Source organism: Trachypithecus francoisi, unplaced genomic scaffold (assembly GCF_009764315.1).
Source record: "Trachypithecus francoisi isolate TF-2019V2 unplaced genomic scaffold, Tfra_2.0 Lachesis_group4, whole genome shotgun sequence".
NCBI classification, from domain to species: Eukaryota; Metazoa; Chordata; class Mammalia; order Primates; family Cercopithecidae; genus Trachypithecus; species Trachypithecus francoisi.
Genome location: NW_022681469.1, coordinates 8,319,029 through 8,345,774, shown reverse-complemented (window position 1 = coordinate 8,345,774; position 26,746 = coordinate 8,319,029). Strand labels below are relative to the sequence as shown.

The 26,746-nt window shown below is 56.6% G+C and overlaps 3 protein-coding genes across 9 annotated transcripts in view; 1 reads left to right on the top strand and 2 right to left on the bottom strand.

Moving 5' to 3' along the window:
• Positions 1 to 14: 14 nt before the first annotated feature.
• On the bottom strand, positions 15 to 4,260 carry FASTK (Fas activated serine/threonine kinase). Of its 6 annotated transcripts, XM_033193270.1 has the most exons (10): positions 4,067 to 4,260; positions 2,889 to 3,311; positions 2,238 to 2,417; positions 1,959 to 2,098; positions 1,274 to 1,487; positions 1,016 to 1,175; positions 707 to 798; positions 496 to 631; positions 308 to 422; positions 16 to 227 (listed from the first exon to the last, which is right to left on the bottom strand). In XM_033193270.1, exons 1-10 carry the CDS (start codon positions 4,146 to 4,148, stop codon positions 120 to 122), a joined length of 1,650 nt encoding a protein of 549 aa, XP_033049161.1. In that variant the 5' UTR covers positions 4,149 to 4,260; the 3' UTR covers positions 16 to 119. The 6 variants fall into 6 exon arrangements, with proteins under 6 accessions (XP_033049164.1, XP_033049161.1, XP_033049160.1 ...); XM_033193273.1 differs by lacking the exon at positions 308 to 422 and having other exon boundaries at positions 15 to 227; XM_033193269.1 differs by having other exon boundaries at positions 496 to 798.
• Positions 4,261 to 4,467: 207 nt separating this feature from the next.
• On the bottom strand, positions 4,468 to 6,950 carry TMUB1 (transmembrane and ubiquitin like domain containing 1). 2 transcript variants are annotated; one of them, XM_033193278.1, is made up of 3 exons: positions 6,796 to 6,950; positions 5,535 to 5,953; positions 4,468 to 5,261 (listed from the first exon to the last, which is right to left on the bottom strand). In XM_033193278.1, exons 2-3 carry the CDS (start codon positions 5,921 to 5,923, stop codon positions 4,910 to 4,912), a joined length of 741 nt encoding a protein of 246 aa, XP_033049169.1. In that variant the 5' UTR covers positions 5,924 to 5,953; positions 6,796 to 6,950; the 3' UTR covers positions 4,468 to 4,909. The 2 variants fall into 2 exon arrangements, with proteins under 2 accessions (XP_033049169.1, XP_033049170.1); XM_033193279.1 differs by lacking the exon at positions 6,796 to 6,950 and adding an exon at positions 6,124 to 6,671.
• Positions 6,951 to 9,238: 2,288 nt separating this feature from the next.
• The window catches only part of AGAP3 (ArfGAP with GTPase domain, ankyrin repeat and PH domain 3), a 59,971-nt gene continuing 42,463 nt past the window's right edge, over positions 9,239 to 26,746 (top strand). Inside the window, 2 exon segments of the mRNA XM_033193260.1 lie at positions 9,239 to 10,308; positions 10,311 to 10,581. Of these exon segments, the coding sequence (XP_033049151.1) occupies positions 10,249 to 10,308; positions 10,311 to 10,581 (331 nt within the window). The 5' untranslated portion in view covers positions 9,239 to 10,248.

The window sequence follows — 26,746 nt, the reverse complement described above, 5'->3', positions numbered from 1 at the left end:
AACTGAGATTCACAATGGGGAAGGAAAGGAACTTTAATGAGAAATCAAAACATAGGGAACCAAAGTGCAAATCATCCACCCCCCATGGGGGGGCCATTCCTGAACCCCACATCATCCCTTCAGCCCCCTTCAGGCCCCCAGCGCAGGCCCAGGGCCTGGAGCTTCTGCCTCAGGTAGCTCTTGAGCTGGGGCAGGCCTCTCTGGGACTCCAGTTCCTCGAAGGGTAGCTGTGGGGAGAGGAGAGGGCAGCAGGTTACCCGCAGGCTGGGAGTAAGGATGCGCCACAGGGAAGGCCAGGGCCACTCACCGGCAGGAGCTGGTAGCCCATCAGGCCCAAGTGCCGCTCCCTCAGGGCCCTTGAGCCCAGCAGCACCCTGCCGTCCCGGCAGAAATGCCAGCGTTCCCGCAACACCAGCACCACCCTGCAGGGGGAGGGATGTGGCTCAGGGCACGGCGGGCAAGGTGGCCAGAGCTCCCCCACCCTGCCTCCATTACCTCTGAGCAGGGTCTCGAGTAGTGGGGCTAGAGGCAGCCTGGCCCTGTAGGCAGGACCTTGGTGGGTATGGCAGGAAGGGGTCCTGGGTCCTCACGGGAAGCACAGCACCAGAGCTGCCGACGCACAGCAGGAAGTCTGGAGGGGGAGTAGGGTTGGAGGCCTTAGCCAGAGCTTTGTCTCCATGAGCCTGCCACCTGCCCCCTCGCTCACCTGTGCAGTAGCCTGGAGGCACAGTCAGGTCCTGGCGGTATTTCTCCTCCCCCAGCAGCTGGCGCAACCCCTCAGCTACTATGTCCTTGTGACTGAGGAGAAACGACACCAGTAGCAGGAAGGGCCCGGTACCTCATCCTAGTCTGTCCCAGTCTAGTGCCACCACCCTGGGTAAAGCCCTCTCCTGCTTCGGGGCCCAGTTTTATGGTGGCTGAGAGCTCCTTAGCTTTGGCTTCATGGTCCCTCTGGCTTTTCCACTCTGCTGCTCCCAGGCTGGCCCCTCCCCTTACCCCAGGCTGCCCCATCCACCTGTACTTGCAGCGGGCACGGTCGGTGATGAGAGGCTGGGGAAAGATGGGCACTTGCTGCCTTCGGGGAAGGCGGGGACCCCGGTATCCTGGGAGCTCCAGCTCCACGGCCGTGTCCAGCAGGGAGAGGTAGCGACGCACAATCAGAGCATGAGGGGTGCCTGTGGGGAGGCGGGGACTGGGGCTCCGGGCTGCAGGCCACCCTGTTCCCCTGCCTCTCCAGCCCTCAGGGGCCCAGCCGGCCATCCTGGCTGCGTACCACTGATGTAGTTGATGAAGCCAGGGGAAAAAACAAAGTGCAGGGCTCTGAAGGGCAGGCACCGCAGTTGGCACAGTGACATCAAGATGTTGACTGTAGCCAGGGGTGCCACCCCTGCTTCCCGAGCCAGGATCCTCTCAAGGCAGGGCATAAATTGCTGTTCCAGGGGCAGGTAGTTCAGCCGCCCAAAGGGCAGAACCAACTTCTGTACCACCTGTGGAGGAAGAGCAGTTCATTACCCAGTGTGAAGTATTTCTGCAGTCATTTTTTACAAGCTAAGCCTTAGAGAGGCTTAGCCCTCAAGTTTGTAACACTGCTGTAAAGACAGGACAGTCCCTACAGCCTCACAGTTCAACAGCAAAGCAGTCACAAGCTGCACGTGACTAATCACCAGACAGGCAGAGGGGACATCACTGTGGGGTTTGGCCCTTAAGACTTCAAGGAGAGGGATGGGTGGAGCTAGGATGGTGCTAAGAGTGCTTTGGGAAACTGCAGAGTTCCAGGAATGCATGCTGGTGACAGGAGGTGGGCAAGTCACAGAGCGGGTGTAGGAAAAGAAGTCCCAGGGGACAGAGAGGGTGTGTCTGCTTCAGGAAAAGGATAGCTGAGCTGCACAGGGTGCTGGGCCTGACGAGGTCCCTGAGAATGACTGAGAGATGCACTGGAGGGTGGGTGGCAAGCCCACCTTGCTGCTGAGCTGGGTTTCCTGAACCACCAGGAAGTGGGCAATGGCTTCCAGAAGCTGGGGCTCCCGCAACCGGTGCCGGGCCAGGTGCTGGGCCAGGAGCACCATCACATGGGGAGTCAGTTCCTCTGGCCTTGCCTCTGTGAAGAACAGCCTGTCACGCTGGGCCTTGGCTGGGCCTCCAGCTGGCTCAATTCCACCTCAGCCCAGCCAACTGAGACCACCTTTCTCCTCCTGTCAACCCTCCCAACCCCATCTGACTTTAACCCCCTCCAGCACCTGCCAGGCTGCTGATCAGATGCTGCCGTGGATACCGCAGAAAACGGGGACAGCTTAGAGCAGCTTCCAACCTTTGCCCACCTCGGAGAAGGGGCTGCAAAGGGGGAGGTGGCTTCGGAGGGAGGCGGAGCCTTCGCTCCTGTTCCAGGGCACGCACCAGGGGACCATCAGACGGAAAGCCTGAGGGGGAGAGGTAAAAGGCAGCCTGGTAACAGAGTTGTGCTACTGTTCCAATCATGAGGTTACTTGAATTCCCCACCTTTCTCCTCTGTTTCCTGAGCAAGCAGGTGTGCTAGAGTTTAAGTGCAAACACTAGAGAAATGTCAAGTATCATGTGGCCATGAGGTACCAAAACGGCCTGTGGGGATACATACAAAGATGGCAAATAGGCTTTCATCTTGTACCAACTGTGACAAATTATGGTGGCTTCCTAGGGCACTCTATTAGCAGGAATCTGAGGTGGCACCCTAGCGAGGCTGGAAGGAGTGCATTTGTCTCATGATGTCTGCCGCAGACACGGGACGGGAGCAGGAGCAACCCTTCCTGGGCAAACGCCTGAGAGGCTGGGTCTCTGTCCGTTGTCCTCTACTGTTCTCCCTATTCTTCATTAACACCCAGCCCCCCAGGCGCCCACCTCAAGCCCCTCCTCACCAAGTAAGACTGCAAGGTGCAGACACACGTGGATGGTGTGAATGTCAAAGGAGGGGCAGTTTCGGATGATGAGCTGACTCAAGTCCTGCAGTGTGGCCTGCTCCACAGGAGGGGGCCGTGGCCGAGACCCCAAGAGCTGGCCCAGACGACAAAGCGCCACCGAGTAGTGGTGGGCGCGCACTTTGGTGGGGTTCTGGCCCAGCCAGCGCAGCAGCTCCCCAGGGCTCTTTGCCTGTTCCAGAAGCCGCTGCAGTCCTTGCACAGGACCTGCACTGGGGCCTCCTCCAAAAGGCCGGTCCGCCCATTTGCTGGGCCCCAAACAGCAGGGCTGTACTGGAGGGATCAGTAGCAGGCCAGACAGCCGAGCAGGGGAGGTCTGAGCGGAGAGCAGGACTCGAAGCATGAAGTTGGGTGATGGAGACCCTGAGGGGCAGCCCAAAAAAGGGGGTGAGGTTTTCTCCAAAGGGGAGAAAGACCTGCTACCTACTCCTTACCTCACTCCTCATTTAGGGGGCCTGTGGTCAGAGCAACCCTTTGTGCCTGCTCTGGGCCTCTTCCCCACCCCGCCCCGCCCCTCTGCCTCCTTCCACGCCTTTGAAACAGCAGTCATAATCCTCAGGGCGCTCAGCGCACTACTTGCAAAGCAATTCCACATGCACCATCTCTGATGCTCCTTACACGCCCATGAAAAGTAGGCAGGGCTGGCATTACCTCATTTCACCGGTGGAGAAACGCAGGCCCAGAGCAGCGAAGGGGTTAAGCCCGAGGTCATTAACCGGGTTAGTGGTCGCGCCCAGTCTGGAGCCCAGGCGGCACCGGCGTGCACTCTCCCGACCACCTCCCTCTCCCGCAGGAGGCGGCGGCGGCACAGAGGGTGGAACGCGGGCTCCGCGGCTGGACGGCGCTGGGTTCCATGCTGGGCGCTCCCACTCACCAGCGGCGTGACCTTGGACAAGTGGCTTCGTCTAAGTCTCCTCACCCGTGAAATGAAAACGCAGCGCCCACCTCGCAGGGCGCGCGTGGAGCCCGAGTGCACCGCTTTGCGATGGAGTGGGGTCGGCGAAGTCGGGGGCCCCCACACCCACCCCGGCCCAGGGACGCCAGGAGACCGTGGCCGCTGCCGCTAACACCAGCTCCCGCTGCCCTCCCACAGCCCTCCCCGCAGGCGCCACCCCTACATGACTCCCCGGGCCCTGCGCAGGTCGCTCCCTCAGTCGGTCTCGGGGCCCGGGGGCCGGGTTCCCCCCGAGGCCTCCTCATCGGCTGGCCACCGAGTCCGCCATCTTCCCAGCAGCCCCCAGATAGCCGCCCGGACACCAATCCCGAAACAGCTAACGACCAGCGGAGACGTGGCTCCCGGCAGGCACTGCGAGCCAGGGAGCCGTGAGCCCCGCCCGCGGGAAGTGCGCGCGCGGCACCGGGGGCGGGGCCCCGGAGGCCGGCGCCAAAGCCAGAGCAGAACGCGGGGGAGAAGGGAAAGCGGTGGGCCAGAGCCGAGGGCGCAGTCCGTGCCCTTCTCTCCCAAGGGGTGAGGACTCCCCGCCCGCCATCCCGCACACACTCAGACACACTGCAAGAGTGAAAACTTCACAGTTACTTTAATCTGCACAGGTTCCGGGGAACTCCTATGCCCCTCCCCTTCACCTGCCTCCCACCGTCCTGGCGTCCCCAACTCAGCCCAAGGAGCTGTCAGGGATTGGAGGCGGCTGGGTCCTCCGGCAGAACGCTAAGACGGGCCCCGGGGGCGGGGCCGAGGCAGCGACAGCAGATGCCCGACCCCGAGGAGCCCACTCCCAGTACGGACTGAGGGCCAGCAGCCCCGGGAGGTGGCCCCGAGCCCCGGTGGTCGCAGGGTGGGGCCTCTGCCAGCCCCTGGAGTCTTCTGCGGCGCAGGGCTGGGCTCCAGGGCAGCGGGAAGAGGCAGGCCGGAGAGACGGGCCTGGGCAGGCAGCAGCTCCCGCTGCGGCGCGGGGAGCAAGGTCCAGAGGGGCCGGCGACGCTGCCAAACGCCCGCGGAGGCACTACGGGCGGTACATGGCAAAGGCCAGGAGACTGAGGAGCAGGGTGAAGCCGGCCAGGCCCAGAGTGGCGGTCAGGGGAAAGAAGGGCCGGTACTGGATCTGGCAGTACCACAGCAGCAGCAGCAGCAGGAGCAGCAGGGGCAGCAGCAGGCTGCCGATTTCCAGCCCGGAGGGGCCGGTCTCGGACCCCGGCGGGCAGGGGGGATTTGGGGGGCCGACCCTCGTGGACACGTGGCAGTGGAGAACGCAGTTGGGAGGGAGGTGAAGGCTGCCCAGGGTCTGGGTGTCGTCGCCTAGCAGCTGCCCTTGGTAGATGAGTCGCACCTGCTGTTCCCGGCCAGGAAACTGGGTCCTGAGGAGAGAGGGACCTGGGTAAGAGAGCAGGCCTCAGGCAATCCTAGTCCCTGGCCCCGGAACAACACTCCCACCCTCCCCCTGCCCTCCACAACACACGGGCCCTGGCCTGGGAGGGGCAGTCTGCCAAGGGAACAAGTGCAGTTGTGATCTGGGGCGCTCAGTGCCTCCACTATAAAGGAGGGCTGGGTCTTAGGTCTCTCCGGGGCCTTCTGTGACCACTCCCCCCACCCCTGTCTTTAGCATTGCTCCTGCCTCTTGACCTACTTACCTTTTCAAGGAGCCAATGGTGTCGTGGGGCCAGGCCCTGGCCACCTGCTCTGAATCATTGAGGAATTTCAGCCGTAGCACGAGGGGCTCCTGCGGGGAGTCCGGGGCTGGTGGTGTTGCTGTGACCCCCGTGCTGGGCTCTGGCTGTGCAGCTTGACCTCTGTGTCTCAGGCTGGGGGTCTCTGCCCCTGGGACCTCCGCTCTCATGCTGTCAGTAGCTGCCATGGCTGCGCTGGGCTGGGATGGCGTTGGCGTCCCTGACGGCTGGGGCAGTGGGTCCCCGCCCTCAGCGGTGTGCGTTGAGACCCAGGCGAGGGCCAGCACCAGAAGGCAGGCAAGCACCGAGAAAAGGACGGTCACCTCATCACCCACCCCTTCAATCAGGGTCATGGCGCCTGCCTTGCCCGCCGCGCTACCGAGCTGGAGAGGCACAAAGAGCCCGTAAGGCGCGGGCCCTCTGACCAGGAGCCCTGGAACCTCCACAGGGTCCTGCCCCCACCCCACCGCGATGCTCCCACCGTCCTCAGCCTCGGTTCCCTCACCCACCCCAGGGTACGGGCTGCTTTGCCTCCCAGTCGCCCCAAACTTGCCTCCAGGTGCCCCTTCCCATCGCCGAATCCCAAGTCCTAACTTTCTGTCATCTGAGCTCGAGGTCTTCAACAAGCTCCTAACTCACCCAAACCCTATCCCAAGGTAAGGGCCTAAGCAACGCCTCCCCTAAACTTCACCCCAGCCAAACTTCACCCCCAAGCGTATGTGTTCTCCTGCCCACTTCACCCCAGTGTGTCTACTCCTTCACCGACTTCACCCCATGCTCATCTACTCCGTTGCTAAAGTTTCTCCGAGGTGGGGGTAGAGCCTCTGTGCCCTCACCCCCCGCCCCCCGCGTTACGGTTCACCTAAACCCCACCCGCGGCACAGGACTGCTTCCCAGGCTTCCCCCACAGCAAACGTCAAACTCCGCCCCTGGGCAATCTGGAGCCTCTGAGCGTCACCACCCACCCAGCTCCGTCCGCTCAACCCCACTCCGCGGAGGCCCAACTCCACGCCTTCTCTGGAAGTGTCTCCAAGCCCCGCGGGCTGCCAGACCCCAGATCCCGCCCGGAATCCGAGACTTCACGTTCCCCACCCCCACCCCTCATCACCCCTCCCGCCCCCCGGAGCCGCAGGAGGGCACGGCGATCCCGGGCAGGACAGGGCTGGCGGGGCCCGGCCGGGGCCCTGGGCGGCGGGGTGGGCGCGGTCACGGCGCGGGAACTCACCGTCCGGCTGCCCCAGCTCCATCGCGGCCCCTCGGGCACTTCCGGGCGGGAGGCGCGGAGGTCGCAGGCACCTGAAGCACCCCTCCTTCCTCGCCGCTGCGGCCCGGGGCATTGTGGGACTTGTAGTCCGGCGCCGCTCGGTCCCCGCCCTCCGCCCTGCGGACCCACGTGCTGGGCTCCACCCGCGGTTCTCTGCGCCAGCAGATCGCGGAGGGGCCGGTGGGGACGGCTTTGGGGGGTTGCGCTACCCGCTAGAGGTTTGGGCGGCAGCAGGGTCCGCCCCCTCCCCCGCCAACAGCCACAGCGTCTGTCACACCAGACACCGACGTCAGCTGAAGCACGTCAGAGCACCCGTGTTCGTGATGCAGTGAGGAAGGCTCTGAGGAACTCAGGTGGCCCCTACCCTTATGTCAGAGTGGACGCCAGAAGGCACTTTGGCCACCAAAATTAATTCTTTAGCCCAGAGCCCAATATCCATGGGCTGTCCCACCAGGCTGGCCAGGGTTACTCATCCTCAGGGCTGCCCCTTTCCTTGGTCCCCTCCTCCACCTTGCCCTTTCAGGACTGTGGAAGAAGCATAGACCTTGGAACCTGGCACAAATCCTGATCCCTTATCCTGTGCTTCTCAGCTATATGACCTTGGGTGGGTTATTGAGTCTCTCTAAAGATTAATTTCTTCCTTTCTGAAACATACTTCGTAAGTCAATCATAAGGAAGAAATTAGATGTTTTATTAAAAAGTGTGAAAACTAACGTACATGTCACACAGTAGCTATTTGCTCACCTCCACCCAAAGCTGGTCTCTGGAATCGGGTCCTTGGTGTGTTACTGTGTGGATGGCATTGAATCCCAGGCCTGTGGATATCTGTGGATTTTTCCCTCTGGGCTCCCGTAGCCACAGAGATCTCACATCCTGGGTTTTACAGGCCAGTCTTGATTTAAAATAATCTATCCTAGTTTTCCCATAGTTCTTGCCTACTGTGGGAGCAAGTGGCCCAAATATTGCCTTAGGAATGTCAGTCTAGATTGATACCATACAGAACTAACCTATCTAGTTCCATCCCTCCTGTTCATTTATTCTACTAACATATTTTTAAAAGATATACTATGGCCAGGCGCGGTGGCTTATGTCTGTAATCCTGGTACTTTGGGAGACCAAAGTAGGTGGATCACTGAGGTCAGGAGTTCGAGACCAGCCTGGCCAACATGGTAAAAGCCCATCTCTACTAAAAAAAAAAAAAAAAAAAAATTAATTGGATGTGGTGGCAGGTGCCTGTAATTCCAGCTACTCAGGAGGCTGAGGCAGGAGAATCACTTGAACGCGGGAGGTGGAGGTTGCAGTGAGCTGAGATCGAGCCACTGCACTCCAACCTGGGCGACAGAGTGAGACTCTGTCTCGAAATATATATATGCACATATATATACATATATATATGCACATATATATACATATATATAATATGCACACACACTATATGCCAGGCATTGTGCAAGATACTGGGAATAAAATGGTGAATCAGATCCTCTTCCTGCCCTCATGTGGCTCCATACTAGTAGAGGAGCTAGTCGTGTGAACAGCCCATCAGAGCTATAACAGGTGTGTGCTAGTTGCTGGGGCAACACATTTGAGGAGCTCTTTGCTCTTAGTATCTCTCTTGGGAGGTATACCTGGTGCTACTTCCTGCTGTCAATTCTAATTAAGCATCTAAAAGAGATGTTGGATGTTACTTTTAAAATTATACAACATCAGAACTAGGTTTTCTGTTCAACCACTATATTTTGTAGATGAAACCTAGAGAGGGCACAAGATATCCTTAAGGTTATGCAGGGAGATAGAAACACAGACAGAGATTCCTCAGGAGCTTAGGAGACCTTATGTGTTGATTAGCTTGCACCAGGTGCTTTGGAAGGTACAAGGAACTCAGGAATAGTGACTGGATTGGTACTGGGGCTGAGTTGTGTGGGTAATCAAATGGTGGACAGCTTCATGCTGGGAAACGATCCAGCTTGGCCAGGGAAGTGGAAGTGTGTGTAAGAAGGACGATGTGTGTCAGTGATGCCCGAGGATATCTGGGGGTAGCAGATACCCTGCAACATCTCTGGGAGATTTACTGGCTGGAGCCACTGCTCTGCAAATGTCACCTCTTGTAGGTTTTAGGAAACGTGTGTGTGTGTGTGTGTGTGTGTGTGTGTGTGTGGGGGGGTGGGGGGGGCGGCTAACAACTGCAGCCCACTTTGGCAATGGCACTGCAGAGGACATTGCAGGGAGCTACCTGACCCTAGAGGGAGTGAAAGGACAGGATGGACAAGGGGTGAGGACAAGAAAAATTGAGAGCCACGTGGGCTTTGGTTGGTCTCTCCAATGGGATGAGTAGGGCAGAAAGGCATATATTTCATCCCTCCCTCTTCTTCCTCTGTTTACCAATGGGGTCGGGTAGCATTTAGCTAATCTCCCAAGTGCGGCAGAGGGACGGTCTTTTAGGAGAGGCCGATCACGACAAGGTAAGAGTAGAGACGAGTTTGTTCAAAGTGTCATTTCCAGGGGCCCGCCGATGATGAAGCGCTCAGGGAGAATTGGAAATAGCAGCCCAGAACCTATCCCAGCCTCTGAGCTACAGCCGGCAGTGGAGAGACTGGGCAGGGAGCCAGGGAGAAAACTCTGGCAGCAGGGTGGTCTCTAGGGCTGACCTCGGAGCCTGGGGACAGGGGAGCCTATGCCGCACTGAAGGCGGGACGCTGTAAGCGAGGAGCGGCTGGGCCTGGGCGGGCTCCTCGACCAATCAGCCTCGGTCAGCAGCACCCTCAGGCGCAGGGCACTGTTTGGGCATTGCCTAGAGATCGGACACCCGGCCCAGATCAGCGCAGGGAGGCGAAAGGGACAGCCGGGAGCGGGAGGAGACCAGGGCAGCTGTCCCCTCCGAGAGGGTGGCCCTCGAGGCAATGCGGGTGGGGGTGCTGGTGAGGAGGCGGAAGGGCCGAAGCTGAGTGGGAGGGGCCCGGGCGCCTGGGCTGGAGCGCGCGGCTCGGGGGTGGAGGCTGAAGAGCCAGCAAGCGAGCGAAGGGCGGGGGCGCCCGGGCCGGCGCGCAGGAGGGGCGGGGGCGGCGGGGAGGGGGGCTCAGGCTGTGTGTGCCGGAGCCGGCGGGGGCGGCGGTGCGTGCGCATGACGCGGGGGGAGGGCCCGGGCCGCGCGCTCCCGGTCCCGTTGTTGTTGCCGCTGGAGGCTGCTCCGAGGCAGCGGGATCACGGCGCCGGGAAGCGCTCGGCAGCGGCGGCCACAGCGTGCGCGGCGGCGCCTCCTGGCCTCGGCCTCCGGCCCCCGGCCCCCGGCTCCATGCGCTAGCCCCGCGCCACCAGCCCAGTAGTCCCGGCCCCTCCAGCCCCGCGCGCCCGCTCGCCGCCGCCGCCTCCTCCGCGCCGCCCCGGGCCCGCCTCGGGCCCCACGGCTCCGAAGCCATGAACTTCCAGGCGGGCGGAGGGCAGAGCCCGCAGCAGCAGCAGAGCCTGGCGGCTCCGGGGGCGGCGGCGGCGGCGGCGGCGGCAGCGCGGGGGGCGGCGGGCAGTTTGGCGGCGCGGGGCCCGGGGCCGGGGGCGGCGGCGGCCCCTCGCAGCAGCTGGCCGGCGGGCCCCCCCAGCAGTTCGCGCTCTCCAACTCCGCGGCCATCCGGGCCGAGATCCAGCGCTTCGAGTCCGTGCATCCCAATATCTACGCCATCTACGACCTGATCGAGCGCATCGAGGATTTGGCGCTGCAGAACCAGATCCGCGAGCACGTCATCTCCATCGAGGGTGAGCGAAGCCGGGGGCTGCGGGAGCAGGGGCGCGGTGGCCTCTTCGGCGCCGGTCGAGGGCTCCACGGGCCGGGCCTGGCCATGCTCTCCCTGTCGGGGGTCCTTGCGCGCTTGAGGTCCAGGCCACAAGGTTTGCCGATCTGTGCTGCAGAACCGGCGGGCAGCTTCGCCATATCTCGTTCGGGGACACTTTGGGGTTAGGGGTTTTCTGCTCACTGTGCTCCAGGGCGCGAAGGTGGTGTCGCCTCGGGGGCCCGGGACCAGATCTGTCCAGGCCTGGCCGGGGAAGGTGGGCGCGGCAGAGGGCTTCAGCTGCCGGGAGGTGGGGCCGTGACCGGGGAGGCATCTTAGCCGCTGCCCGGGCCCTGCTCCGCAGTGGGGCAGGGGATCGGAGCCTCGCGTTAGTGGATGGCAGCCTTCCCTGGCCCAGCGCCCGCAGGCCCGGAGGGTGGCGCTCGCCGTGGCGCCCTCTCCCGACGCACACCCCCTACGCCGCGGCGGCCAAGCGGGCGCGGGCCGGGCCTGGCGCTGGGCTGCGGCGCCGCCACCGCGTGGGAGGCGTCGGCAGGTCCATCCGCGCCTTGGCCGGGTCGTGAGCGCGCCGGGGACCCGCGGCTCCTTGGTCTGGAGGCAGCCGGGCGCTGACTGACCTCCAGGGACACCGCACCCGGAGTCGGGGACCGGAAACCCCCGGCCACTGCGCTGCCTAACGCTTTTTTCTCTGGGCCCTTAGGCCCTGGACTTTCGACCACTGAGGGCACTGGAAGTGGGGGTACGCTGCTGGTAGATGGCTCGCAAGCCCTGGTGTGGTGGGTGCTGGCGGCACCCTCAGGCACCCCAGTGGCATGGTGACCTTCGAGCGGGCACGGACAGATGGGCCTCGCCCTGGACCATCTGCTTCCTCCCCCAGCTCTGTTTGAAAGGGGACGCCCACCGGCCGGTGGTGGGTTTGGCCTCCGTGGAAATGCAGCGAGAGCCAAGGCCTTTTGTGATAACGTGGAGTTGTGGGCAGGGGCCTGTCTGACTTGGGCCTTAAGGTTAGGGCCCCACTCACAGCTTCATCTGCTTGCCTGAGGTTCTGGGGGTTGGTGCACCTGAACACCTCCCTTTCTACTTTCAGAGGCCCCCATAGCTGAGGAAGGAGTATTGGGTCTGGGGGGACCCCATGTAGTGCTGAGTCCTATCTTTTGTTGTGACATGACAGTCTGACTTCCTTCTGCCTTTTCCCAACCGATTCTTATTTCTTTCCTCTCAAGGCTGAGTTCTCTGTGAACTAATTAGGTGACAGAAAAATCTCATTAACGTGGATCTGAGTAAATGGCCTGAATCACCGCTGTAGCTGGGGACTAGGAGATGGCATTTGTGCGAGCCCTGGGCCCCAAAGAGAGAAGATGACCAATTTTTCCTCTTAGATCTGAAGAGGGTGGAGGCGGGAGAGACATCGTTGCTGCAGCTTCACTGTCCTTGGAGGAAGTAAAGACATTCCTGATTTGCTCCAAGCTTACCTTCCCCCAGCTCCTTCTGGAGGGCGACAAGCCTCTTGGGCTGGCTTGGGGGCACATCTGCTTCCGAGCTTTTCCCAGAGCAGGGACAGGTTTCCGGGCTCCCCGGGGCTCCAGCTTGATAAGCAGCGACCCCTCCTCCCCAGCTCAGGGGAGCCTCTGGTTGAGCATCTTTTGTGATGTGAAGGCTGTGATTCCTGGGGCGCCCTTGAGTTTTTTGCCTCGTCTTAAATTTAACACAACAGGCAGAATTTCCCCTCCTAGAGCCCTCCCCTGACCAACTTCTCCATTGCGGTTTGGAAATACCCCATGGTTCCATCTACTAGGCCTGGAAGCTCGGCCTCACCCTTGTGAAATCCTGGGAGCCGGTGTCTCATTGTCACCAGACCGACCCAGCTGCGGCTCACACATCCATTCTCAGCCCTGCTGTTCCCACTCCTGGGCCCTGCTGCCCTGCTCTCCCTCCCTCCCCCCTGCCCAGCCTCTCCTGGCACCGTCATCTTTATCCACCTCACCTCTCTTGCGTTCCCACTTTTCTGCTGTAGACAGTCTTCAAAAGAAAAAAAAAACACTCCTTCTTCAATTTCTGCCCTATATCCTTCCTGCGATAGAACTCCTCTCCATCTGCCAAACCATATTGCTTCTGTCCTGCGAAGCCGCGTCCCCACCTTCTTTCTGCAAGGAGGGAGAGGCGCAGACTCCCTGGGCGTTTCCGAGCACAGTCTGAGGCTGGACTGAGACTGAGCCCTCCACCCCCAGCCCCAGGGTCGAACAGACCTAGGCTGTTACATAAACACAGTGTCAGCTGGGAGCCGGCTCCTATGTTTCCTGGGGGTAAGCCTCTCCGTGGAAAGGGGCGGCAGGTTCTGAGTGTATAACAAAGCCTCCCCCACTGTTTAGACTTCAGTGAAGGGTTTGTTTGTCCCAGCTCTGAAGGTGGCCTGGGACCTGCGGTCAGGATCCTTTCGGCTCTGAGGAAGTGCAATGGGCACTTGGGCCTCCTGTAGTCTCTCTGCCACTCACAGTCATTTCTGACCCTGTGTCCAGGGCAGGAGGAAGCAGGGGATGTTTGGCTTTCCTGTTTCAGGACAGGATTTGAGGGGAGAGAGACCATTTTGAAAAGTTCCTTTCCCACCAGAGGCCAAGGAAAGAGGAAACCTGCCCATTACTTGGGCTGAGGGAGTGGAAGAAGTACAGCCTTCAGCTGGGAGGGAGAGCTGGAGGGCTCACTATGTGCAGAACCTCTGAGCCACCTTCACCTCACTAGTGGGGAAACTGAGGCTCAGAGAAGGAAGGGAGCCAAGCGGGTACAGCCAGAGAGAGTCTGGGCCTTCAAGAGGAGCCCGCTTCCTGCTTGGCACTCACCTACAGTGAGCGCTCCCTGACAGCTTGGGTTTCCTGGCTGAGTCCTAGAAAGAAGGATGCAGGAGAACCAGGGCCTCAGTCCAAATGGGGACACCGGGCATGTGGAGCACAGGAAGTTGGACCAAGCTAGCCAGGAGCCCCGAGAAGCTGTTGGGAGAAGCAGCCCGGAATCCAGCAGGTCCTGGGAAGGTCTGCTGGTCCCAGTCGGTGTGTGCAGGTGAGGGCCCCGCACAGAGGAGGAGCAGGAGCTGGAGTCCCCTCTGGCAGTTCTGGAGGGGCTCCCGCCTGGAAGTGGAGGTGGACCTGACTATTAGGTGTGTGTGTGCCATATGGCTACTATTGTGTGTGTCGGAGCTGGGCTTTGTCAACTGGGTGACTTGCTCAAGTTTTGCCATTGTTTTCCCCCAGGGCTTTTTTTTTTTAACAGTTACTTTGAGCATTCCAGCCAGCCTGGCCTGGCCACCAGAGCGTTCTCACTTAAACCCTTACCCCACTCACTTTCATTCAGTTCACAGATTGCCTGCCCTGGGCTGTGGGCTTGGTGATATCCTAAAGGGACTAAGGTAAAGAGATGTGGTGGTTTCTTGTTTGGGTCAAGCCTCAGCTAGACAGAGAAGGGGCCACAGCTGTGGCTGCAGTTGGGTGGCAGCTCAGATGGAGAGTAAGATGGTGCACATGGCAGGGTGCGGTGGCTCACGCCTGTAATCCAAACATTTTGGGAGGCCGAGGTGGGTGGATCACAAGGTCAGGAGATCGAGACCATCCTGACCTAACACAATGAAACCCTGTCTCTACTAAAAATACAAAAAATTAGCTGGGCATGGTGGCGGGAGCCTGTAATCTCTGCTACTCGGAAGGCTGAGGCAGGAGAATGGCGTGAACCTGGGAGGCGAAGCTTGCAGTGAGTGGAGATCGCACCACTGCACTCCAGCCTGGGCAACAGAGTGAGACTCTATCTCAAAAGAAAAAAAAAAAAAAAGACGGCACACGCCCTGGCAGCCCGCAGCCCTCAGCCCTTAGGCACACCTGGGGTTTTAGTGTTTGTGTCTGTTTTTTTGTCATGTGACTTGATCCTGGAGGACTGGCATGATGATCCCCGTGTTTGTGCCAGGGCGCTCTCTTAAGCTTTCCTTACTGTTCCTGGGTGGGCACTCCCTGGCCGGGCCCTGCATTCCCCTGTGGGCCCTGCTGCACCACACACTTCTGAGGTTGCCTTCAAAGACAAGGACTAGGGAGGTCTGGGATGGGTGCCGGGGACATGCATCTGGAGCCAGCCGGGGCCCCTCTGGCAATTTGTTGGTTTAGGGACTGAGTGTCTCATAGGGGCCTGGTTGCTTATGTAGGACTTTGCTCACAAGAGTTCTAGGAATTCTGAAAGCATAACCATGTGGGTGCTAGTAGCCAGGGAAAGCTTCCTTTGTTCCAGATACATTCATTTAGCTCCTACTGTGTGGCCCAGTTGCATCTAGCACAGTGAAAAGCAATCAAAGGAGAGGAGGGGAGAGAAGGGGGCAGAAGGGCTGGGCTTGGTGCACCTGGAGAGACCGACTCAGCCTGTAGGAGGTGCCAGAGAGGTACTGGGAGTACAAAAGGAGACCGAGATTTTCAGAACACCAGGGCAGGGCAAAGGTCAGAGACTTGGGAAACCTCATCACTTCTTTCTTCCGGGTCAGAAGCCAGCGCGGGAAGACCTGTCCAGCCTGATCTCAGGCTGCATGGCCTCGTGGGAACCCCTGGTACCCTGCTGAATCCAGGGTCTCAGCTCTGGCTCTTCCCAGCAGTGGTACCCCATAGAGGAAGCAGTCCTTGTCCCTGTGGTGCCACCTGGCTATCTTCCTGTATCATTTATTTCTTTCGTCAAACGTGTGCCAGGCCTGGGGGTCAGGAGGGTTCCCACATAGAGGAAACAGGATGATTAAGATAACAGAGGCAGGAGAACATAGAGTAGCTCTTGGAGTGGCGATTTGGACTCTGCAGCTCGGGTGTTGAGTTGTAGGAGATGGGTGGGTGAGGTGGGCAGGACCCTGGTGAAGGAGCATTTCATGCTTTCTCCAGTATTTATTTCCACCCTGCCGTGTTCCTAGAAACCACAGGAGTTGGTGCGTCATTCTGCGGGAGATGGGCGTCACGAGGGTTTAAGCCTTTAAGAAGGCTTGAGCCACGCCAGTGTACACACCACTCATTTGTGCTTGTGAGCCCCTACCAGCTGTCAGCACATCCCTGGCCCAGAAGCAGAGGGAGCGAGGTACCCTTCTTGGAAAGCAGGTGTAGCCTGGGAAAGCTGAGGCTGTGGGGAGACAGACACCCCCATGACCCTGTGTGGCATTGCCTAAACATCCACCTGTTGTGTTAGTTTCTTTTTAATATTCAGGTAACTGGAAATTAGTTGAATCAGATGCTTTCCTCCTGACCCCTAGCTGACTTAAACCATGCAGGCCAAGCAATAAGGGAGCTCATTTTGGAGCGCAGAGTTGAGGTGGGGAGGCGGGGTAAGCCCAGCCACCTGCTTTGAGGGTGCAGAGACTGGGTGGTGCATGTTCCACCCAAGAATATACTTCCCTCTGCCAGGCTCACTGCTGGGGGTTGGAATGAGGCTTTGCAACACTTTGCATCTCATAGTTTATTTTCCCAGAGGAGGGTCTTCTTTGGATTTGCAAGTATCATTTTCATTTCACAAAAGAGACAGCCTAGGTCCTAGATTAAGTAACTTTCCTGAAGCCATGCAGTGAGCGGAAGATGCAGGGATTTTCTCTGGTTCTCCAACTCCAGGTCTCTGTGGTTTGCCTTGCATGTATGGGCTGAATAAGTTTTGGTGGCCACACCACATCAGCCCTTAAAAGCTGCTTCTACAGGAAGCTTTATGAGAGTCAAACGGACCAGAGTTTAACTCTTGGAAGCCTTTAGAATATAATTTTAGGGTGAACTAGGACTCTTGCTCCCTACTATAATTTTCTTCTGCTCCCCACTATAATTTCTTCTGGATGTCTTCAGTCCCCAACTGAATTGAATGGTGGCTCTCTGGGGCGTCTCTCTCCCATGGGTAGCATGGATGTAGCATATAGTAGACAGATGTTTGCTCAAGAAACATATATATATATATTATATGTATGTATATGTGTGTGTATATATATATTTGGAGACAGGGTCTCACTCTGTTGTCCAGGCTGAAGTGCAGTGGTGCAGTCCTAGCTCACTGTAGCCTCAAATTCCTGGGCTCAAGTGATCCTCCACCTCATTCTCACAGGTAGCAGACTACAGATATGCACCACCACACCCAGCTAATTTTTTCATTCTTTGTAGAGATGGGGTCTTGCTATGTTGTCCAGCCTAGTCTTAAACTCCTGGACTCAAGCAATTTTTCCACCTCGGCCTCCCAAGGTGCTGGGATTACAGGCATGAGCCACCACCGTGCCCAAATGCATATTTAATTCAAATTTCATTTTAATGTGCTTAAGGGATGAAAGTAAGGCCGGGCGCGGTGGCTCAAGCCTGTAATCCCAGCACTTTGGGAGGCCGAGACAGGCGGATCACAAGGTCAGGAGATCGAGACTATCCTGGCTAACATGGTGAAACCCCGTCTCTACTAAAAAATACAAAAAACTAGCCGGGCGTGGTGGCGGGCGCCTGTAGTCCCAGCTACTCGGGAGGCTGAGGCAGGAGAATGGCGTGAACCCGGGAGGCGGAGCTTGCAGTGAGCTGAAGTGAGCTGAGATCCCGCCACTGCACTCCAGCCCGGGCGGCCGAGCGAGACTCTTATCTCAAAAAAAAAAAAAAAAAAAGTAAATACATGCTTGTTAAAAGCCATTCAAATGTAGAAGTAGGAAGGTGGCTGCCCGGCCTCCCCTCCCCTGGGGGGATCTGCGGTGGGCGGTCGGATCTGCATCCTTCTGGTCTTTTTTCTATGAACGACTCTTTGCTGGATTTGATGTTACTAGGCTTTTGCAGCAAACGTGGGATTGTTGTGGAAAATGCTTTGCTGGGAGAAGGGGAGCCAGAGATTCACAAAAGGAGGCGCCTGCATTCATTTATGTATTTGGCAGCTCCTAGACTGGGAGTCAGGATACCTGGGTTCCCGTCCCTGTTCTGCCACTAACTGGCTGTGAGAGCTGGGGCAAGTCTGCTCTGGGCGCATCTTCTGAGAGTCACATTCTGGTTGTCTATGCGGCTAGCTGTGACCCTGGCGTGAGTATCTGGAACAGGCCAGGCTTGGCTCCCTGGCCAGGGGTCTTGTCTGTCAAATGAGGACCTGAGCTGGGTCCCTAAGATCTGTTCTGAGGCTGCCTCTGTCCCTGCAGCACTTTGAGATGCGCTACCTTGGAGCCCTCCAGGAACTGATCATCAGAAGGGATCCTGTGGGGAGAGGTGAGATTTTCTGTGCCTCCATTTCCTTACCTGAGATGGGTCACGACAAAGCTGCCACCGCCTCCGCCACTTGGTAGTGCTGAGGATTGAGACCTCCTCTGTGGTGTGTTTAGAACACTGCCTAGCGCATCATAAGCACAGGCGAAATATCAGGCATTATTCTGAAAGGTGGCAGAGTATCCTGTGTAAGGGAATGCTGTTTATTATGTACCTCCTTGTACGCTTGTCTCATTATTGCTTTTGGACACATTTTCAGAAGAAAATGGTCAGACGCTGGAGTCGGCACATTTTTAGGGCTTTTGCGGCACTCTGGCACACTGCCCTCCAGAGAGACCATTTGCTTTCCAGGCATAGAAACAGCCTGGAGCTCCCTGCCTCACTTCCCCGGCACCCCTTCTCCATCTGATATGTAAGAGAAAGAAAAGACTAAATGACCGTCGTTGTTTTACTTTGCTTGACCTTGATTACTAGTTCATCACTGGCTAATTTCATGATTGGGTTCACTTTGACTATTAGTGAGATTCAATATTAAAACAGTTTTGGGGGATCATTTGCATTTTGTTCATTCTCCACATATCCTGTTTTCATTTTACTCTTGGTTTGTTACTCTTTTTTCTTTTTGTAAAAATGGGGTCTCACTATGCTGCCCAGGCTGGTTGTAAACTCGTGGCCTCAAGTGATCTTCCCATCTTGACCTCCCAAAGGGCTGGCATTTCAGGTGTGAGCCACCATGCCTGGCCTCCCTTCCCTCCCTCCCTTCTCTCCTTCCTCCTTCCCTCCATCCCTTTCTTCCTCCCTTCCTCCCTTCCTTCCTCAGAATATTGGTCTGTCACCAGGCTGGAGTGTAGTGACGCGATCATAGCTCACTGCAACTTCAAACTCCTAAGCTCAAGCAATCCTCCCACCTCAGCCTCTTTAGTAGCTGGGACTCAGGCTGTGTCACCACATCTAACTAATAATTTTTAAAATTGCCTTGTAGAGACAAGTTCTGTGTTGCCCAGGCTGGTCTCAAACTCTTGGCCTCAAGTGATCCTCCTGCCTCCACCTCCCAATATTGAGTTGAAGACTGTTTTAATCTCTTTTAATGTAGGTTTTTCTACAATGTACATTTATCTGTCTGCTGCAAGTCAGGCACTGTCTGAGCCCCATAGTCAGTACTTTGGCCTCAATGTGCCCTGAGCTGAGCAGACAGTGCCATCCTCTGGGCCACCCAGGAGGCTGAGGCTGGCTGTGCCTGCTCCATACCATATCCCCAGATGGCTGTGCCTTAGGGCTTTGTGCCTGTTCCTTTTTCTGCCAGAACTCCTCCTTGCCACTGTAGGGGTGCCTGCCTACAGCAGCTTCCCTTTTGCCTTTTCAATTTGGTGTTTTGATGGCTTGCAAACCTGAAACCCCAGCGCCTGGAGTGGGATCAAAGCCTGTCACAGGGGCAGAGGGAGGACCGAAAAGTCTAGACCCCTCCAGGGATCTCTGCTCTGCTTGTGCTGGGATCCCCACCCCTTCCTGGGCCTGGGCTTTTCCAGGCACTGGTGGATGGCACTTCTGTGCCTGGAGAATGTTTTGGTTAAAGATGCTCTAAATGTCTTGTCCAATCACAGTTGTACAAAAAAAAAAACACCAGAAAGGCAAGCCCCAGAGCCTTTGTTGGAGAAGAGTTGGGACATTTTGGAGGCTGTCCATCACTCTGAAGCAGCACCCTCCACCACCACCTCCCGCCACCCCATTATTGCTTCTAGATTGTTCTGGATGGTTCTATACTGGGTGATGTGGAATGAAGCCTGGCCTTCATTTCTTCTCTCAGGGCCTGAATAGAGTGGAGGTTAAGAACCTGGGCTCTGGAACCAGGCTGCCTAGATTTGAGTCCCAGACCTACCACTTGGGAGCTGTGTGACCTTGGGTGAGTTCCTTAACCTCTCTGTGTCTTAGCTTTGCCATTGGTAAAACATGGGCATCCGTTTCATGGTGTGGGCGTGAGAAGCAAATCAGTTAACGTCTGCAGAGTTTTTAGAGCAGCAGCCGCCCTGAGGATGTGTGCCCTGGGTGGCAACTGTCTCATTACTTATCTCAGAGGCTTGGCTGTCATCACTGCCTGTATAGGGGTGTGTGAAGTGAGGGCTGCATGAGATCACGGGAATGACCGTTTCCGGACCTGAGCCTGAGAGCCCAGGTGGCAGAGTGTGGGGTACGTCAGTCTAGCTCATCCAGGCCCAGGGGCAGGGACCTGAGGGGGCAGGGCTGTCACAGGGCCTGCACATTACCACGAGCACTCAGGGTCATCTTCGATGTTTTGCCTGTTGTTTTTTTCTCTGATTCAGCACTGTGCAGTAGACATGGACAAGTCACATGTGTGAACTTAAATTTTCTTTTTCTTTTTTTTTTTTAAATGAGAGAGAGTCTCACTTTGTTGCCCAGGCTGGAGTGCAGTGGTGTGATCTCAGGTCACTGCAACCTCTGTCTCCCCAGTTCAAGCAATTCTCGTGCCTCAGGCTCCTTAGTAGCTGGGATTACAGGCACATGCTAACATGCCTGGCTAATTTTTGTATTTTTTGTAGAGACAGGGTTTCACCATGTTGGCCAGGCTGGTCTTGAACTCTTGAGTTCAAGTGACCTGCTTGCCTCAGCCTCCCAAAGTATTGGGATTACAGATGTGAGCCACCGTGCCCGGCCGATTTTAAATTTTCTTTTTTTTTTTTTGGAGGTGGAGTCTCACTCTGTCGCCCATGCTGGAATGCAGTGGTGTGATTGCAGCTCATTGCAACCTCTGCCTCCCCAGTTCAAGCGATTCTCTTGCCTCAGCCTCCTGAGTAACTGGGATTACAGGCATGCTCCACCATACCTAGCTAAGAGATGGGGTTTCACCATGTTGGCCAGGATGGTCTCGAACTCCTGACCTCAAGTGATCCGCCCACATTGGCCTCCCAAAGTGCTGGGATTACAGGCCTAAGTGAGCCACCGTGCCTGGCCTGATTTTCAATTTTCTTTTTTTTTTTTTTGAGATGGAGTCTTGCTCTGTCACCCAGGCTGGAGTGCAGTGGCCGGATCTCTGCTCACTGCAAGCTCCGCCTCCCGGGTTTACGCCATTCTCCTGCCTCAGCCTCCCGAGTAGCTGGGACTACAGGTGCCTGCCACCTCGCCCGGCTAGTTTTTTGTATTTTTTAGTAGAGACGGGGTTTCACCGTGTTAGCCAGGATGGTCTCGATCTCCTGACCTCGTGATCCGCCCGTCTCAGCCTCCCAAAGTGCTGGGATTACAGGCTTGAGCCACCGCGCCCGACGATTTTCAATTTTCAAGTAGCCATATTAAAAAGGTTTTTTAAAAGTGAGATTAATTTTAATATATTTTATTTAATCCAGTATATTCAAAATTGTATAAGTCAGTTCTTATGTTGCTAAAAAGAGACACCTGATGCTGGATAATTTGTAAAGAAAAGAGGTTTAGGTCCGGCCCTGTGGCTCACACCTGTGATCCCAGCACTTTGGGAAGCTGAGGCGGGCAGATCACGTGAGGTCAGGAGTTCAAGATCAGCCTGGCCAACATGGTGAAACCCAGCTTTACTAAAAAATACAAAAATTAGCCAGGTGTTGTGGTGGGCACCTGTAATTCCAGCTACTCAGGAGGCTGGGGCAGGAGAATCGCTTGAACCTAGAAGGCGGAGGTTGCAGTGAGCTGAGATTGCGCCACTGGATTCCAGCCTGGGCAACAGAGTGAGACTCTGTCTCAAAAAAAAAAAAAAAAGAAAGAGAAAAAGAAAAGAGATTTAATTGGCAGACATTCAGCAGGTTGTGCAGGAAGGTGGTGCTAGCATTTGCTGTGCTTCAGGGGAGGCCTCAGGGAGCTTTCACCAGTGGCAGAAGGCAAAGCAGGAATAGGAAGTCACATGGTGGGAATGGGAGCGATGGGGAGGGCGCTACACTCTTAAACAGCCACAGTGAGGACAGCACTCATGAGGGACCCAGCCCCATGACCCAGACACACCCTCCCACCAGGCCCCATATCTAACACTGGGGATCACATTTAAACATCAGATTTGGAGGAAACACACATCCAAACCATATCAAAAATATTCTCATTTCAGCATGAAATCTATTAATATATAAATATCTATTAATAAGATATTTTTATCTTCTTCTATTCATACCATGTCTTCACACTCCACTTGGTATTGACACCCAGCACCTCCGCATGGGACTGGCCATGTTTGCAGTGCTCCCTGGCCACACCAGGCCAGTGGCTATGGTGTTGAAGAATAGCTCTAATTTATAGACTATAAGATAACAAATGGGGCCGAGCGTGGTGGCTCACTCCTATAATCCTAGCACTTTAGAAGGCCGAGGCGGGCAGATCACTTGAGGTCAGGAGTTCAAGATCAGCCTGGCCAGCATGACGAAACCCTGTCTCTACAAAAAATATGAAAATTAGCCAGGCATGGTGGCGTGTGCCTCCAGTCCTAGCTACTCCAGAAGCTGAGGCAGGAGAATTGCTTGAACCTGGGAGGCAGAGGTTGCAGTGAGCCAAGATTGCACCACTGCACTTCAGCCTGGCTGACAGAGGGAGACCCTGGCGCGTGCTCTCTCTCTCTCTCTCTCTCTCTCTCTCTCTCACTCACTCACACACACACACAAATAACACATGGAACTGGGTGCCACTTTGGGAGACCAAGGTGGGCAGATCACTTGAGACCAGCCTGGGCAATATAGTGAGACCCCGTCTCTACAAAAAAAATTAAAAAATTAGCCAGGTATGGTGGTGTGCACCTATAGTCCCAGCTACTCAGGAGACTGAGGTGAGCAGACTGCTTGAACCCAGAGGTCAAGGCTGCAGTGAGCCATGATCACACCACTACACTCCAGCCTGGGCGACAGAGCAAGACCAGTCTGCCTAAAAATAATAAATAAATAACACATGCCTGTTGGTTGTAAAAATTGAATACTGAAGTGTACCCTCTTTGATTCAACTTTTTTTTTTTTTTTTTTGAGACGGAGTCTCGCTCTGTCGCCCAGGCTGGAGTGCAGTGGCATGATCTCGGCTCACTGCAAGCTCCACCTCCTGGGTTCCCGCCATTCTCCTGCCTCAGCCTCCCGAGTAGCTGGGACTACAGGTGTCCGCTACCACGCCCGGCTAATTTTTTTGTATTTTTAGTAGAGATGGGGTTTCACCATGTTAGCCAGGATGGTCTCGATCTCCTGACCTTGTGATCTGCCCACCTCGGCCTCCCAAAGTGCTGGGATTACAGCCTGGTCTTTTTTTTTTTTTTTTTTTTTTGAGGCGGAGTCTCGCTCTGTCTCCCGGACTGGAGTGCAGTGGCCGGATCTCAGCTCACTGCAAGCTCCGCCTCCCGGGTTTACGCCATTCTCCTGCCTCAGCCTCCCCGAGTAGCTGGGACTACAGGCGCCCGCCACCTCGCCCAGCTAGTTTTTGTATTTTTAGTAGAGACGGGGTTTCACCGTGTTAGCCAGGATGGTCTCGATCTCCTGACCTCGTGATCCACCCGTCTCGGCCTCCCAAAGTGCTGGGATTACAGGCTTGAGCCACCGCGCCCGGCCTTTTTTTTTTTTTTTGAGACAGAGTCTCGCTCTGTCGCCCAGGCTGGAGTGCGCTGGCACAATCTTGGCTCACTGCAACCTCCGCCTCTTTGGTTCAAGCAATTCCCCTGCCTCAGCCTCCCGAGTAGCTGGAATTACAGGGGCATGCCACCACAGCCGGCTAATTTTTTCATATTTTTAATAGAGACAGGGTTTCACCATGTTGGCCAGACTGGTCTCAAACTCCTGACCACAGGCAGTCCACTCGCCTCGGCCTCCCAAAGCACTGGGATTACAGGTGTGAGCCACCATTCCCGGCCTGATTCAACTTTTCAAAAGATTATATTAAAAATTCAGGGCTGGGCACAGTGGCTCACGCCTGTAATCCCAGCACTTTGGGAGGCCAAGGCAGGCGGATCACGAGGTCAGGAGATCGAGACCATCCCGGCTAACACAGTGAAACTGTCTCTGCTAAAAATACAAAAAATTAGCTAGGCATGGTGGTGGATGCCTGTAGTCCCAGCTATTCGGGAGGCTGAGGCAGGAGAATGGCGGGAACCTGGGAGGTGGAGCTTTCAGTGAGCCGAGATTGCACCACTGCACTCCAGCCTGGGTGACAAAGTGAGCCTCCGTCCCCCCCACCAAAAAAAAAAATCAGAATAATGTGCCCTTCTCAGTCATGTAACAAATACTTCTCTGTTGAGCACACACCGAGGCTGTGGTGATTGACAGCAGACAAGTCCATTTAAAAGTCTTGCTGAATTCACAGTAGTTTTTTTTGTTCCTGTGTGTTTTCTTAAAACCTAGAAGTACAACTATGGTTGTGTGTGGTAGGTGACAAAGTGTGTTAATGTTAAGGGGTACTCATGTTCCCACCTTGGGTCCTGTGCCAGGTGGGAGGGTGGAGCCCAGGCCCTGCTCTTGCGAGATGAAGTGCACACAGGCCTGGGCTGCTGGCCGCTGTCAGTCAGCATCTTGGCCACCTGCTAGGGGCTTCCCTCGGGATCGTGACAGAGGCCTCAGTCAGCAAAGCCATAGTCTTTCCTCACCCCATCCTGGCATTTTAGGCAGGGGCCATTTTTGTAAGTGTTTTTTGTTTGCGTTTGTTCCATACTAAGTAATATACGTAATAGCAGAAAGTTTGCAAACACACACGTACTCTTGGAAGCTGTGTGGCAGAGGAGGAAGCCCCCTGTCTCTCCGCCCACTTCCTGGCTGAGAAACAGGGAGAGCCCCCCACCTTGGAAATGAGGCGCTCATGGACTGTGTCGGGAAGAGCCTGCAGAGCTGCAGCAGTCAGTGGCAGATCCCTTCCTACCCACTCTTGTGAATGTCGGGAAGGACTTGGGGCTTTGTGGGAGCCTGAGGACAGGCTGCAGGGGGCAGCCCCTGCCTGCAGTGCACCCTTTGTGGCATCTCAGATGGGGTGTCCCAAGCCCAACTCCAAGAGGATCTTGTGAGGACTTCGTGCTCCCCTAGCTGCGGTGCTGTTTTGGAGGGAGATGCCGTCCTGAGCCCGTGTTACTAGATTCTCATCACATCCCTTGGCTGTGGAGCACCAAGAACCCTCCTGGCTTCCATGCCTGGGAGAGGCTTGGTCTGAGGTGCCACTTGAGCCTGCTCTGTGCCCGGCACTTCTCTGTGTGGGTCCTGAGCCGTACAGCAGCTCCTGAGAGATGTGTGGCGTTCACTTCACATGGGAGGGGTGCTCTCTCTCCCAGCAGCTATGCCAGTGTCCCGCTTGCTCAGCAAGCTGGGGTGTAAACCTAGCTCTCTGTTGAGTAATTAGAACCCTTATAAAAAAAAAAATTAAGGCCGGGCCGGGCACGGTGGTTCACACCTATAGTCCCAGCAGTTTGGGAGGCCAAGGCAGGAGGATCACTTGAGCCCAGGAGTTCAAGACCAGCATAGGCAACACAGTGAGACCTCATCTCTACAAAAAATAAAAATAAATACATAAATTAGCTGGGCGTGGTGGTGCATGCCTGTAGTCCCAGCTACTCAGTTGGCTGAGGTGTGAGGATTGCCTGAGCCCAGGAGGTTGAGGCTGCAGTGAGCTGAGATTGCACCACTGCATTCTAGCCTGGAAGACAGAGTGAGACATTGTCTCAAAAAATAATAATAATAGAATAATAATAATAAATATACCTGGCTCTGTCAAGACTCCTTGCCCCCACCACAGGACCCTGCCTGGACAACTCTGCTCTCCCTGCAGCCCTGGCCTGGTGGGTGGGTGCCTGCCCCACCTGCAGCCATCATGGAGCTCAGCTTGTTCCAACCACCTTCAGGTCCCCCATGGCCTGGAGCAGCCGCCACCTCCCCCGCTGGCACGTGTCAATGCTGGTGTCCGCATCACTCACCGCTTCCCTGATGAATGTTGAGCCCTGAGCCCAAGTGGAACTGCCCGGCCACCCCTGGGTCCCCAGCCCAGCACCAGGCCCAGCCTCATGAGTGCCTGAGCCACCAGGGAGCCTCCTTACCTCTGTAGTGGGTCCACAGGGCCCCTTCTGGGCTGGTGGGCGAACGGCTGTCAGACAGGCACTTGAGGAAGCAGCTTACAGGGACCCGTGCACTGCTATCTCCTCCTGGGCTGGAGGGGACAGGCCATTATGGTGGCTGGATGGTCTCCTTCTGAGGCGGGTGTATCCTCTGACTCATGCCATCCCTGTTAGCGTGGATATCAGGATCAGGTCTGTGTAGCAGACTCTTGCCTGGGTTCCTAAAGGTCTCAGGCTGCTGGCACTCATCACGGGTGCCCAGGTGGCTGGGAAGAGGCTGGCGGGGCATTGAGTGCTCTCAAGGGGTGGAAGCCAGGACTCAGTAGACTGTGAGAAACTCGGTGTCCTGCCCCGTGAGCAAAGCCCCAGAGTGTGGACGCCTCCCTCCCTGTGCCCACCAGAGCCAAGGGGCCACAGTCCCATAGGCCTGGCTGAGCCACACGCTCTGGTAGCAGTGCAGAGGCCTCGAGGAATTGAGCAGGGAACCTGCCTCAGCCCCAGAGGAGGGGCCCAGGATAGGCCGAGCCTTCCAGGGAGCCAGTTGAACGGGGCAGGAAGCCAGGGCCTCGGGAGGCCAGGAGAGGATCATCTCTCACCCCAGGCCTCGGGGTGGGAGAGAATCTGCCTCCCATCCCTCTGCTCCTGGAAGGCAAGGTGGGCCGGTGGGCCTGGGCGAGGGGAGCCATGCGGGGGTGAGGGCTGGCAGAGGTGAGCTCTGAACCTGGGGGCAGTGGTGCCATGAGCCCTTCCTTCCCAGGTGACCCCAAAACTTGAGCAAGGGTAAAATAAAGCAGAGGTGCAGATGACAGCCCTGCTTAGGCTGGGAGTGGGCCATGTGGGTGTGCCTTGACGTGCCGTCCCTTTGCTCTGAGTTGGAGACGGGCCTGGCACATCAGCTGACTGAAAAGCAAAGC

Excerpts from the sequence above, each read along its gene's own strand:
- TMUB1 (XM_033193278.1), bottom strand. The coding sequence starts at position 5,923 with ATGACCCTGATTGAAGGGGTGGGTGATGAGGTGACCGTCCTTTTCTCG. Across the intron at positions 5,262-5,534 it reads ACCATTGGCTCCTTGAAAAG|GACCCAGTTTCCTGGCCGGG; the intron begins GTAAGTAGGTCA and ends CTCTCTCCTCAG.
- FASTK (XM_033193269.1), bottom strand. The coding sequence starts at position 4,148 with ATGAGGAGGCCTCGGGGGGAACCCGGCCCCCGGGCCCCGAGACCGACT. Across the intron at positions 3,312-4,066 it reads CGCAGGGCCCGGGGAGTCAT|GGTCTCCATCACCCAACTTC; the intron begins GTAGGGGTGGCG and ends GCTGCCCCTCAG. Across the intron at positions 799-1,015 it reads CGTGCCCGCTGCAAGTACAG|TCACAAGGACATAGTAGCTG; the intron begins GTGGATGGGGCA and ends GTTTCTCCTCAG.